General features: G+C 37.9%; 1 protein-coding gene across 4 annotated transcripts in view; it reads right to left on the bottom strand.

Moving 5' to 3' along the window:
* LOC128694220 (uncharacterized) overlaps positions 1-15,473 on the bottom strand; it is a 67,661-nt gene that overhangs the window by 16,720 nt on the left and 35,468 nt on the right. For all 4 annotated transcript variants that reach the window (XM_053784223.2, XM_053784222.1, XM_053784221.1 and 1 more), the window contains exons 6-7: positions 12,207-12,365; positions 8,935-9,081 (exon numbers count right to left, since the gene is read on the bottom strand). In XM_053784223.2, coding sequence (XP_053640198.1) covers positions 8,935-9,081; positions 12,207-12,365 — 306 coding nt within the window. The remainder of the gene's footprint in view (positions 1-8,934; positions 9,082-12,206; positions 12,366-15,473) is intronic.

Genomic DNA, 15,473 nt, shown 5'->3' with positions numbered 1-15,473 from the left:
CTGTAATATGTTTTCCATTTTATCACGCGAGACCATGAAAACGAGAGTACAACGATAAATACTATGCGAAAATACACTTCAAATTCGGCGTTTTAATAAAAAAAAAACCGGCCAGTTTTTTTTTCTCATTATGCACTGCGTGCTCCAGGATTTTTTTTTATGTGGTGCACAGTGACCACACAGACCCATTCTCTCACATGTGGGCCTACCAGCTTTCTCCTGCTTGATTTGAAGCTGCTAGAATTTACGCGTTTAAATACGTCCAAAACAGTGATGCGTACGATGTATATATATATATATGACCGAAACAGTCAAAGGGTTAAACCTTAAGGGAGGGGCGAGTGAAATCACCAAATTTTTTCTTTTTGGTCCAATTTCAATAAGATTTTTCACAGTGGATTAACCAGCATAAAAAAACATATAGGCTGCATTTGTTTTGACTGTTAAGCCTTCATGTTAGGTAGAAAAAAATTATGCACAATTTCATGGGTCCTATAACTTTCCATGTTCTACTAAATTCTGAAGATGTACAATGTTCTAGTTAACCTCAGATGAAAGATAAAGGCTAGATTATTAACGACCCAGGACAGTTTAGCGATAACATCAGTAGATTCCATAAAAAAAATGTTGTACACCTACCATCCGACTTGTGACCTGCTCGACTTACGACCGTGTTTTTTATGCCAAATTTCTAGGAAATAAACAACTATTTGTATTGTACACAGTGTTTATCCTAAACCTTACAGTATAAAATACAGTACTAACAGCATAAAAAGTAAAGTAAAACATGAAATACCAAAATAAAACAAAATAAAGTCATTACAAAAATGTGATGTTGATATTCAGTAATAAAGTTCGACTTACGACCGGTTTCTCGGAACCGAACTCGGTCGTAAGTCGGATGGTAGGTGTAGTTAGGTTTTTTGTTTTTTTGAAGAGGAAAAAATCATTAACAAAATGCTGTTCACAATATCGTAAGTCCTCCCTGGGTGTTTGTAGAACCATCATTCCTCAATAACGTCTGCAAAAATCATGACAATCCAATGAATACTTATCGCAGGAGAGGGATTACAATGTCAATAACTTATTACCGAGTTTTATTTATTTTTTTGGTGTGGCACACCAACTCTCAGCGTGCTACACCCCTCCTACCTTCTTTACATCCTACCGGCTACTGAGGGACTCACTCACTGCTCTCCACACACTAGCCAGTACAGAAGTTGCCATGTAGAGTATTTACAATGAAATAATCATAAAAATCATAATTTTGGGAGGAAAAAAAAAAAAAAAATGCTAATTGCCAACATGTATTTTTGCTGACAGCAAGAACAAAAAAAAATACATTTAATGAAAAACATACTTAGAAATATGATAGAAACAAGCTGATTACATCAATGTTGCCAGAATTTTGCACTATTTTTCAGTAAGAAAACATTTTTTTTCCATAATTTTTCATTTTTAATGTCCTGATCATTGAAAAAAGGCTTGTCCCTCCCTTAAAAGTTAAAACAGCTAAATAACTCAACTGTGTGAAAAATCAGTTACAATAAAAGAAGATACAATCGTAACAAAGTAAACAGGTGGGGTTTGAACCCATGGCAAGCAAGTCCTAAAACTCCAGACTAGTTGGCAGAGTGACTTACACACTGGCCTGGAGTTTAGGAATCATTTGCCATGGGTTCAAACCCCACCTGCTCCGTGGTTTGTTTGCAATCGTGTTATTACAATTTCACAAGTCATAAGGGTGATCCATTGGTATGCAACCATGTATAATAATCAATATTTTCACTTTTCACATTCAGACTTGGCTGGGGTGTGCAAAGATGAAAGGATGTAAATAATTTTGATACGAACTTTGCAAGCTGCAAGGCAGTGGATGAAACCCATTGACATTCATAAGAAAGATTTAAAAATAATAACCACCCAGGGAGGTACTACCGTTCTGCCAAGTGAGTGTAAAACGAAAGCCTGTAATTGTTTTACATGATGGTAGGATTGCTGGTGTCTTTTGTCTGTCTCATAAATGTGCAAGATTGCAGGTGCATCTTGCTACTTCTACTTACACTTAGGTCACACTAAACATACATGTACACGTTTATTTATACACACTCATCTGAGTTTTCTTTGATTTTATCTTAGTTCTTGTTCTAATTACTTTTCCTTTTATATCCATGGGGAAGTGGAATAAGAATCTTTCCTCCGTAAGCCATGCGTGTTGTAAAAGTCAACTAAAATGCCGGGAACAATGGGCTAGTAACCCCTTTTTCTGTAAAAATTACTAAAAAGAATAAGAAGAAAATTGTCAAAGTGGGAAGTTTGAATGTGCGTGGATGTTGTGCGAATGATAAGAAAGAGATGATTGTGAATATTATGCATGAGAAGCTGGATATCCTGGCTTTAAGTGAAACAAAGCTGAAGGGGGTGGGTGAGTTTCAGTGAAGAGGAATAAATGGGATTAGGTCAGGGGTTTCTAATAGAGTTAGAGCTAAAGAAGGAGTAGCAATAATGTTGAAGGATAAGCTATGGCAGGAAAAGAGAGACTATAAATGTATTAATTCAAGGATTATGTGGAGTAAAATAAAAGTTGGATGTGAGAAGTGGGTCATAGTTAGTGTTTATGCACCTGGGGAAGAGAGAAGTATAGAGGAGAGAGATTTTGGGAAATGTTGAGTAATTGCGTGGGGAGTTTTGAACCAAGTGTGAGAGTACTTGTGGTTGGGGATTTTAATGCTAAAGTGGGAAAAAATGTTGTGGAGGGAGTAGTAGGTAAATTTGGGGTGCCAGGGGTAAATGAAAATTGGGAGCCTTTAATTGAACTATGTGTATAAAGAGGTTTGGTAATAAGTAATACATATTTTATGAAAAAGAGGATAAATAAATATATAAGGTATGATGTAGCACGTAATGAAAGTAGTTTGTTAGATTATGTATTGGTGGATAAAAGGTTGATGGGTAGGCTCCAGGATGTACATGTTTATAGAGGGGCAACTGATATATCGGATCATTATCTAGTTGTAGTTAGAGTTAGAGTAAGAGGTAGATGGGATAAGAGGAAAATGGCAACAAGTAAGAGGGAGGTGAAAGTGTATAAACTAAGGGAGGAGGAAGTTCGGGCAAAATATAAGCAACTATTGGCAGAAAGGTGGGCTGGTGCAGGTATGAGTAGTGGGGGGGTTGAAGAGGGTTGGAATAGTTTTAAAAATGCAGTATTAGAATGTGGAGCAGAAGTTTGTGGTTATAGGAGAGTGGGTGCAGGAGGAAAGAGGAGTGATTGGTGGAATGATGAAGTAAAGGGTGTGATAAAAGAGAAAAAGGTAGCTTATGAGAGGTATTTAAAAAGCAGAAGTGTTATAAGAAGAGTAGAGTATATGGAGAGTAAAAGAAAGGTGAAGAGAGTGGTGAGAGAGTGCAAAAGGAGAGCGGATGATAGAGTGGGAGGTACTGTCAAGGAATTTTAATGAAAATAAGAAAAAATTTTGGAGTTAAACAAGTTAAGAAAGCCTAGGGAACAAATGGATATGTCAGTTAAAAACAGAGAAGGGGAGTTAGTAGATGGGGAGATGGAGGTTTTGGGTAGATGGCGAGAATATTTCGAGGAACTTTTAAATGTCGATGAAGAAAGGGAGGCGGTAATTTCATGCACTGGCCAGGGAGGTATATCATCTTTTAGGAGTGAAGAAGAGCAGGATGTGAGTGTGAGGGAGGTGCGTGAGGCATTACATAGAATGAAAGGGGGTAAAGCAGCTGGAACTGACGGAAATGTTAAAAGCAGGGGGTCACATAGTGTTGGAGTGGTTGATATTTTTCTTTAATAAATGTATGAAAGAGGGGAAGGTACCAAGGGATTGGCAGAGAGCATATATAGTCCCTTTATATAAAGGGAAGGGGGACAAAAGAGATTGTAAAAATTATAGAGGAATAAGTTTACTGAGTATGCGAGGAAAAGTGTACGGTAGGGTTATTATTGAAAGAATTAGAGGCAAGACAGAATGTAGAATTGCGGATGAGCAAGGAGGTTTTAGAGTGGGTAGGGGATGTGTAGATCAAGTGTTTACACTGAAGCATATATGTGAGCAGTATTTAGATAAAGGTAGGGAAATTTTTATTGCACTTATGGATTTAGAAAAGGCATATGATAGAGTGGATAGGGGAGCAATGTAGCAGATGTTGCAAATGTATGGAATAGGTGGTAAGTTACTAAATGCTGTAAAGAGTTTTTATGAGGATAGTGAGGCTCAGGTTAGGGTGTGTAGAAGAGAGAGAGACTACTTCCCAGTAAAAGTAGGTCTTAGACAGGGATGTGTAATGTCACCATGGTTGTTTAATATATTTATAGATGGGGTTGTAAAAGAAGTAAATGCTAGGGTGTTCGGGAGGGGGGTGGGATTAAATTATGGGGAATTAAATACAAAATGGGAGTTGACACAGTTACTTTTTGCTGATGATACTGTGCTCATGGGAGATTCTAAAGAAAAATTGCAAAGGTTAGTGGACGAATTTGGGAATGTGTGTAAAGGTAGAAAGTTGAAAGTGAACACAGAAAAGAGTAAGGAGATGAGAGTATCAAATGATTTAGATAAAAATTGGATATCAAATTGGGGAGGAGGAGTATGGAAGAAGTGAATGTTTTCAGATATTTGGGAGTTGACATGTCAGCAGATGAATTTATGAAGGATGAGGTTAATCATAGAATTGATGAAGGAAAAAAGGTGAGTGGTGCATTGAGGTATACGTGGAGGCAAAAAATGTTATTTATGGAGGCAAAGAAGGGAATCTGTGATGAATGGTTTTGAAAACCAACAAGTTGAAGAATTGAAACACTTATGCAACATATGGGAATCTTTATTGAAGAAACATTTCGCCACACAGTTGCTTCATCAGTCCAATACAAAGTAGAAATGGGTAAGGAGAGTAGAAGTTTGAGGTAATCAGTCCCTCAACCTGGAATCGATGTGTTCAGTCCATCACTCTTGTAGGAAGTGCAGCATAGGGCCAGAGAGGTGGCTTATATACTGCGGTGAGATGAGTTGAAGCAGGAGGAGGTGGGATCACAGTGGGACCTGCCACTAGTGTAAGTAGGTCGTCGTCCAAAGGTTGGGCAAGTGTTGAAGTCTTTGTACCAAGATCCCATGATGTTGCAGTGTCTGACAGATGTGATAAATGGTTTTGAAAACTGACAAGTTGAAGAATTGAGACTGATGAAGCCACTGTGTGGCGAAACGTTTCTTCAATAAAGATTCCCATATGTTGCATAAGTGTCTCAATTCTTCAACTTGTCGGTTTTCAAAACCATTCATCACATCTGTCAGACACTGCAACATCATGGGATCTTGGTACAAAGACTTCAACACTTGCCCAACCTTTGGACGACGACCTACTTACACTAGTGGCAGGTCCCACTGTGATCCCGCCTCCTCCTGCTTCAACTCATCTCACCGCAGTATATAAGCCACCTCTCTAGCCCTATGCTGCACTTCCTACAAGAGTGATGGACTGAACACATCGATTCCAGGTTGAGGGACTGATTACCTCAAACTTCTACTCTCCTTACCCATTTCTACTTTGTATTGGACTGATGAAGCCACTGTGCGGCGAAACGTTTCTTCAATAAAGATTCCCATATGAGGTGGTTTGGTCATTTAGAGAGAATGGATCAAAGTAGAATGACATGGAGAGCGTATAAATCTGTAGGGAAAGGAAGGCGGGGTAGGGGTCGTCCTCGAAAAGGTTGAAGGGAGGGGGTAAAGGAGGTGTTGTGGGCGAGGGGTTTGGATTTCCATCAAGCGTGCCTGAGCGTGTTAGATACAAGTGAATGGAGACAAATGGTATTTGGGACCTGACGATCTGTTGGAGTGTGTGCAGGGTAATATTTAGCGAAGGGATTCAGGAAAACCGGTTATTTTATATAACCGGACTTAAGTCCTGGAAATGGGAAGTGCAATGCCTCCACTTTAAAGGAGGGGTTTGGGATATTGGCAGTTTGGAGAGACATGTGTATTTTTATACGTATATACTTCTAAACTATTGTATTCTGGGCACCTCTGCAAAAACAGTTATTATGTGTGAGTGAGATGAAAGTGTTGAATGATGATGAAAGTATTTTCTTTTTGGGGATTTTCTTTCTTTTTGGGTCACCCTGCCTTGGTGGGAGATGGCCGACTTGTTGGGGAAAAAAAAAAAAAAACTATTTCTACAAGTACATGTACAAGGTATGCAAGCCTAGTTGACATCAATGACATACTACTATATAGAAAGCTCCTCCTTGTATAGAGCATTTTGGGTCAATTAGGTCAGTTTTCTTCTAGGATGCAACCCACACCAGTTGACTAACACCCAGGTACCTATTTTACTGATGGGTGAACATGGACAGCAGGTGTCTTAAGGAGATATTGCATTCATATGTTCATAACATGTGCACTTTAACCCAGACAGACAAGGTTGGTTGGTGATAGGAGGAGAAGGGTAAAATGCGACTAGGATTGGAGTGTGCCGATGTATAGGTATCGATGGTATTGGCTAATTTTAACAGTATAGGCAGTGGCCTAAAACCGAGTATAGATATCAGTGGCTATCTGCTAATTTTGATGGTAGTGGTAGGTATAAGCTTAGTTTGATGGCATTGGTATTAACCTAAAACCAAGTATCAATAATGGCAAAAATCTTGATATGCCACCATCCGTAATGACGATTATCAATGAAATTTTTATTTAATTTTTTCCTCAGCTGTTTTTGACTATTCATTTTTGTGTGTCAATGATCATTTGTAGCATTTGTGGTAAACTCAATTTCTTTGGTAAACATTAATTCCCTAACCCTTTGACTGTCGCAAGCCCCTTTCTGAAACTGTCATTCTATGTCGCAAAAGTTTTGGAAAAAAATAAAATTATTTTTCTTATGAAATGATTGAGAATCTTTTCCCAATGGTAATGACACCAAAAGTACGAAATTTGGTCGAAAACTCACGGAATTACGCTCCCGCAAAGTTAGCGGTCTCGGCAATATATACGCATCGGCAATTTCGCCGACTTTGAGCCCTGTTTTTGGCCAATTCCGTTGTTCCAGTTGACCAAACTGGAACAACCATTTTTTCTATCAGTTGAGTACAAGAAAACGCCCATTTACCGATTTGAACTACCCAATGAAGTGGTCAGAAATTGGCAATTTGGCCAATTTCACACAAATTAAAAAGATGCCAATTTCAAAATAGGGTCCAGAGTAAACAATGTAGACATTCTTGGCACTAAAATAACATATCCTCTGTTCATTAGTCACATCTCTAGGCCCCTCTTATACACTATTACTATTGCTTTTTATATTGATTTATAATTCATACAAAAAAATACAAAATTTACTGATATGCAGACTAATGCATTATTGTAAAAATGATATAAATAATATCAGTGCATTAGTGAAAGAATATTAGACTCCCCAGTTGATGTGTATTGGACGTGTGGTGTAATTTGCTTACTCCTGACCATTGGTAAAAATCGAACATTTCCGCTATTTTGAGCTCAATTTCAAGGTCATTTTCATCATGAAAGTAATGAAAATCATCTCTTTTTCTATAATATGTTTTCCATTTTATCACCTGAGACCATGAAAACGGGAATACAACGATAAATACTGTAAGAAAATACACCTCAAAGTCGGCATTTTAATCCAAAAAAACAGTCAGTCTTTTTTTTCTCATTATGCACTGCGTGCTGCAGGATTTTTTTTATGTGGTGCACAGTGACCACACAGACCCATTTTCTCACATGTGGGCCTACCAGCTTTCTCCTGCTTGATTTGAAGCTGCTAGAATTTACGCGTATAAATACGTCGGAAACAGTGGCGAGTAAAACGTATATATACGACATAAACAGTCAAAGGGTTAAGTGTGCACACCCCTGATGTGAGAAATATCCAGTGTCCAAGAATTAAAAAAAAAAATATTCTGTTACTTTTGAGCTCAATTTCATGCTACTTCCAGTCCTAAAACAAATCAAAATCATCTCTATTTCTATAATATATCTTCCATTCTATCAACTGATACCAAGAAACCGAGAATTTAATAATAAAATCCATTCAAAAATACAATGCAAAGTTGCTAATTTAAATAAAAAAAAAACCTGGAGGGTTGCAATTTTTCCCCATTATGCACTGTGAGGGCAGGACTTTTTTTTTGTAAATGTTGCATACTTACTGCATTGACCCATTCTCTCATATCAAGGCCTAAAATTACCACTCCCAGCTTCTCTGAGTGAGCCGAGCTCATCACATAGGTCTATGGCATGGACAGAGACTTCAAACCCGTTATACTACAGCACGGACACTTAAGGGGTTAATCAAGATGTGCGGCACTTGTGAATTCACTTTATGTGCCACTAGCCAGGTGGGAAACCTATACATGTACTTTTTATTACTCCAAAAAATTATACCCATGCATAAAGAAATTATCAAAGTATTAATGATATTTGGAGGTGGGAAGTACCACTAGTATATTCATATCTCTCTCTCTCTCTCTCTCTCTATCTTTCTTTATCTATCTATCTCTCTTTATCTACCTCTCTATCTCTATCTCCTCACTTCTCTATACTCATCTGCACTTTACTTTCTGTAGCTGTCCATGGTCTTGTTCTTTCCTTTCTCTCCCTCTGTGAATCACTGGTTGAACCTAGGGGTTCTCTCTGTTTTAGCCTGCACTCTGAAGAAGGGGTTTGAGATATTTGCTGTTTAGAGAGACATCTAAAACTGTCATATCTGCAAGCCTCTGGCAAGAATGATAATGTGAATGATGGTGAAAGTTTCTTCTTCTTTGGGTCACCTTGCCTTGGTAGGAGACAGCCAGCATGTTAAAAAAAAAAAAAAAAAAAAAAAAAAAAAAAAAAAAAAAAAAAAAAAAAAAAAAAAAAAAAAAAAAACGGATAATAATATCTGAACATGTGTACCCACCTTGCCACTGTATATTCTGTAGATCAGAGACGACATATCACGGACAGGAAAAGGGTGTTTTAGAGTTGCCAATTCATAAAGTAAACATCCTAAAGCCCATATATCCGATTTGTAGTTGTAAGGAAGACCAGCAAATAATTCTGGACTCTGAAAGGCAAAACCAAAGTATATTAAATTGTCCTGTTATGCGAGGTGTTGTATTCGTACTCATCATTAATCTATACAGTGAATTTAGTGTAAATAGCCATAGAAAATTATTCAGAACCATTATTGTCAGTTGCTCTATGCTGCAGTTCTATAGAACAAACATTTGAGGGTAGTAAAAATATCACAGTATTTAACACCATACTTTGACTTATGATATTTTGACTTTACAATGATGTAAAACTTGTTTTTTGTACCGTACATTATTGATAGGATAAACGACTTCTTCTCAAACATAGAATCTAATCTCGCCAGTAAAATCCCACGTACCAATGCCCGTGCCGGGGACTACCTAGATGGGAATTTCCCAAATTCCTTCTATCTTGTACCAGCTGAGCCCACGGAAGTCACCGCGATCATAAAGTCACTTAAAAATAACTCGGGGAATCTGTCTCACGTCCCATCATTATTGTACAAGCGAGCGGCCCATGTCCTTTCGCATGCTATTACATTACTTTTTAACAAGTCACTAGAAACTAGCACTTTCCCGACATTACTCAAGACAGCATGGGTTACACCAATACATAAAGGTGGTGACCCTACAGACATAAACAACTATAGGCCAATATCAAACTTACCATTGCTATCCAAAATCTTCGAGAAACTCGTGCACAGGAGACTACGTATATTCATTTATAACGTCACAAAACATACTCAACCCCTGCCAATTTAGATTCAGGAAAAATAAAAGCACTAATGATGCAATTATAAAAATGCTAGACTTACTTTACAAAGCATTGGAAAATAAGGAATATCCGCTAGGAATTTTTATTGACCTAAAAAAAGCATTTGACACAGTAGACCACGGCATCCTACACCACAAACTTGACCACTATGGTATAAGAGGCCATGCACTTGCATATTTTAAATCCTACCTTTCTAATAGGTATCAGTATGTCACCATTAAAGACACAGCCTCATCAATACGGCCACTTGATACTGGAGTTCCGCAGGGAAGTGTCCTTGGACCTCTGCTCTTCCTCATTTACATCAATGATCTTCCAAACATATCCCAACACCTGAAACCCATTCTCTTTGCTGACGACACGACTTATGTCATCTCCCACCCTAATCTTGCCACCCTCAACACCACTGTTAACGAGGAGCTACTCAAAATATCGACTTGGATGACAGCCAATAAACTTACACTTAACACTGGCAAAACCTACTATATTATGTTTGGTAGCAGAGCAGGTATTGCGCAACTTAACATTAAGATCGACAACACTCTAATTGCCAGACATAATGAGGGCAAATTCCTTGGCCTATACCTCGACAACAACCTAAATTTCGGCACCCATATCCAACACATAACAAAAAAAGTATCCAAAATGGTGGGGATCCTCTCCAAGATACGATACTACGTACCGCAAACTGCCCATCTCACACTATACCATTCACTTATATATCCATACCTCACCTATGCTATCTGTGCTTGGGGTTCAACTGCAGCAACACACCTAAAGCCAATAATAACCCAACAAAAAGCCGCAGTAAGAATAATCACTAAATCCCATCCCTGGCAACACCCCCCCCCCCACTCTTCATAGATCTAAACTTACTCCCTGTTCAGAACATCCACACTTACTACTGTGCAATCTATATCTACAGGACCTTAAATTCCAATATTAACCTTGACCTAAAACACTTTCTTGATAGTTGTGACAGGATCCACAGGCATAACACCAGACACAAACATCTCTATGACATTCCCCGAGTTCGACTAAACCTTTACAAAAATTCAATGTATTTCAAAGGACCTAAAATCTGGAATACCCTACCTGAAAATTCTAGAACTGCAGACACATTCATCACTTTCAAAACTACAGTTAGAAAACATCTTATCTCCCTGATCCACCCCGACAACTAACTACAGGATAACCACCTGGTCTTTCAAAATTACACTCACTCACCCATTGACTATAAACCCAGAAATACTAATTCTTTCTTTCTTTCAACACACCAGCCGTATCCCACCGAGGCGGGGTGGCCCAAAAGGAAAAACGAAAGTTTCTCCTTTTACATTTAGTAATATATACAGGAGAAGAGGTTACTAGCCCCTTGCTCCCGGCATTTTAGTCGCCTCTTACAACACGCATGGCTTACGGAGGAAGAATTCTGTTCCACTTCCCCATGGAGATAAGAGGAAATAAACAAGAATAAGAACTAGAAAGAAAATAGAAGAAAACCCAGAGGGGTGTGCATATATGTGCTTGTACATGTATGTGTAGTGTGACCTAAGTGTAAGTAGAAGTAGCAAGACGTACCTGAAATCTTGCATGTTCATGAGACAGAAAAAAGGACACCAGCAATCCTACCATCATGTAAAACAATTACAGGCTTACGTTTTACACTCACTTGGCAGGACGGTAGTACCTCCCTGGGCGGTTGCTGTCTACCAACCTACTACCTAGGAGAAATACTAATCTTAATCTTAAAATAATAAATCCTAACCAGTCATAAGTTTGCCTATGTTACTCAAATATAAACACCTTGCATTGTGCCAAAACAAAAGCATTCACATTGCTAAACTCAAAATTATGATGTACTCACTTAGCCTTAATACTATAATCTGTAAGGACTTAATGTTAAGAATTAATATAAGTCTGCTCGAAATGCCTAGCCATGCTAGGTGTCCTAGTGGCCCCCTCTGTAATTAGTATTTTATAACATGTAAGCCACAAAATACCCAAAACCTGTAAACCCCACATTGTAACCATTATAGAGAATAAACTTGAATTGAATTGAATTGAATTGTATTCATTTATTTGCTCTGCAATACTGGTACGTATTAGTTACAGGAATTATTTGTTTATTTACTTATTCAGTGACAGTAGTTATTTATTTATGTAGTATTTATCATAATCCCTTCTGTATAAATTACTAAATTTAAAAAGAAAAACTTTCATTTTTCTTTTTGGGTCACCCTGCCTCGGTGGGATACAGCTGGTTTGTGGAAAAAAAAAGTTATCATATATTTGACTTAATGACACTTTCAACTTACGATGGGTTCATCATAACGTAACCCCATTGTAAATCAAGGAGCACCCATACAACAGATAACATACCATGTAGGAAGGAGTTCCAATCATTGTTGTTGCCATATCAACAGAAGAATTCAGAATTCGTGCAATGCCAAAGTCACCCAGTTTAATAAGTCCTGATCGGGTAAGGAAAATATTCTGTGATTTGAGATCCCTGTGGAGAACGTTGTGCACATGCAGGTACTGAGGAAGAGACAAAAAAATATTTAATCATGAAAAGGGAGTAAAATGACTAAGATAAAGATGGCAGACATGTGTCAAAGACAAGTGCAAGATTACTCTTTTTTCCATGGCACAATGAGTTAAGTAATGTTGGTCCAATAATCTTTTCAAAAGTGGAATGTATACAGTGCTGCAGAAGGCTATTGTGAGTAGTTTACATTAGCATTACTGCAACAATAAGTCTAAATCAGGTGCTATATTGATATATAATCTAGTTTTAACCCCTTGACTGTCACAACCCCAAATCCTGAGGCATCTCCTGGTGTCGCAAAATTTTCTAAAAAAAAAAAAAAAAAAATTCTTATAAAATGATAAAGAATCTTTACCCAATTGTAAGGACACCAAAAGAATAAAATTTGATGGAAAACTGACAGAATTACACTCTCGCGAAGTTAGCGACTTCAGCGATATTTACGAATCAGCGATTTTGCCCATTTTGAGTCCTATTTTCAAGTAATTCTATTGTTTCAGGCGACCAAACTCATTGCTGTTTCTTTAGAACTCCATTTTTTCTATCGATTGAGTACAAGAAACTGCCCATTTACCGATTTCAACTACCCAATAACGTGGTCAGAAATTTGCAATTTGGCCAATTTCACAAAAATTAAAAAATATGACAATTTCAAAATAGGGTCCAGAATGAACAATGCAGACATTCCTGGCTCTAAAATAACATTTTCTTTGTTCGTCAGTCACGTCTCCAGGCCCCTCTGATATTACTCTCGCTTTCTATTTTGAATTTTTATTCAAACAAAAAATAGAAGATTTATTGTTATGCAGACTACTGCAATATTGTAATAATTGTATAAATAATGTCAACCCATTTATGACTGCATATCAGAATGGCTACTTGGACATTTATTGGACAACGTGCTTTATTATCTTGTTAGCTGCAATGGCTAACAAGATCGATAACTTCTTTTCAACCATAGGATCAAGTCTCGCCAGTAAAATTCCAAGCACTAATACCCAAGGGAGTGATTACTTAGATGGAAACTACCCAACATCCCTCTATCTTGCCCCAACTGAACTCACTGAAGTCACCATGATTATTAATTCACTAAAAAATAAATCTGGAAATCTAGCTCATGTCCCACCATTATTGTACAAACTAGTGGCTCAAGTCCTCTATCCACCATTACATTACTTTTTAATAAATCACTAGACACCAACATTTTCCTGACATTACTCAAGATAGGATGATGTTACAAAAAGCGCGATTTCTAATAAGCATAGAGATCTCCAGTGAATACTAGAAAGGACTGCCAGTCTAGCATCCAGCCTGTTACTGGGTTTTTGCAACAAGCAGTCAGTATCCTGGTCCAATTATCCATTAGAATTCAGTAAGATTCAATAGTGCTTCAGGATTACAACTGGTAGGCTACTAACTAAAGAAATTAAAATTTAATAAGTTTATTAACAAAATTGTCTAGGCGTATATTATCAAAGTAAATTATAGTAATCAACTGAATATAATATAGGATACAAGTTCCTACACTTCTCTCGTGTACAGTATTATTGTACTGAAGGCACATATTTATGGCTTTTAAGTACTGTCTGGTACATTATTAGAATTTAATAACATAATACACATATATACAAATAAGTTTGTGTGTACGTGTGTAAGTGCTCTAAGTAGTTCGCTATGTCTCAAGACTCGACTAGACTTAACCAGTGACTGACTAAAAGTCCTCACATAAACTAACTTCTTGACCAACCTGGCAATCAGAACAGCTTGCTTGAACAATAAAACGACTGATAAGCTGAACAACAATATAACAAGCAACAACGACACAGAATCAGGAACAAGGAGATAATATAATGACACTAAGTAGGGACCATCTGCAGATCCTCCACAAAAGTCACAAAACTCCCATACTACTGAATCTAAGTTCAGCATAAGAGAATCCCCGACTGTGACAGTACACAGATACCAGTACAAATTAGGTCAGAAGCTACAGCTCAGGACCTGAGTTTCTCAGTGTGTCTATGCGACACACAACCTCAGTACAATGTCGAAAATCACTAAGTCTAGGCTATGATCTGTGAACAGAGTTACACAGAACTAACAACAAGAAAGCGACAGAAACGATCTTCTAAGAAGGGCCCACAAGGGAGAGCAGGTGAGGGGTGTCTTGTTAGAAGAAAGTCAAACAGACAATAGGCAGCGCAGCCCAGGCGGACTACTCCAGGCGAGGTGTGATCACCCCCCCCCCGATCACGTGACTCTCCGTGGACTGCTGCTGCCTAGCAACACAGAAGCTGGCATCGTAACGAGCGGAGAGAAAACAAAGTAGTTAGACAATGTTGTCAGCTAATTAACACTCGAACTATGAGCACTGAATAATATATAAATGTTACATCCTACCTAATAAATATAACTAAGTCAGATAATAATATAAAGCAATATATTTACGTGAGAGTAATGGTGGTTGGGGATTTCAATGCTAAAGTGGGTAAAAATGTTGTGGAGGGAGTAGTAGGAAAATTTGGGGTGCCAGGGGTAAATGTAAATGGGGAGCCTTTAATTGAGCTATGTGTAGAAAGAGATTTGGTAATAAGTAATACATATTTTATGAAAAAGAGGATAAATAAATATACAAGGTATGATACAGCACGTAAGGAAAGTAATTTGTTAGATTATGTATTGGTGGATAAAAGGTTGATGGGTAGGCTCCAGGATGTACATGTTTATAGAGGGGCAACTGATATATCGGATTATTATTTAGTTGTAGCTACAGTTAGAGTAAGAGGTAGATGGGAAAAGAGGAAGGTGGCAACAACAAGTAAGAGGGAGGTGAAAGTGTATAAACTAAGGGAGGAGGAAGTTCGGGTGAGATATAAGCGGCTATTGGCAGAAAGGTGGGCTAGTGCAAAGATGAGTAGTGAGGGGGTTGAAGAGGGTTGGAATAGTTTTAAAAATGCAGTATTAGAATGCGTGGCAGAAGTTTGTGGTTATAGGAGGGTGGGGGCAGGAGGAAAGAGGAGTGATTGGTGGAATGATGAAGTAAAGGGTGTGATAAAAGAGAAAAAGGTAGCTTATGAGAGGTTTTTACAAAGCAGAAGTGT

The sequence above is a fragment of the Cherax quadricarinatus genome, chromosome 43 (assembly GCF_038502225.1).
Source record: "Cherax quadricarinatus isolate ZL_2023a chromosome 43, ASM3850222v1, whole genome shotgun sequence".
Lineage (NCBI taxonomy): Eukaryota > Metazoa > Arthropoda > Malacostraca > Decapoda > Parastacidae > Cherax > Cherax quadricarinatus.
The sequence above is the reverse complement of the archived record's forward strand: the minus strand, read 5'-3'. Positions and strand labels throughout refer to the sequence as shown.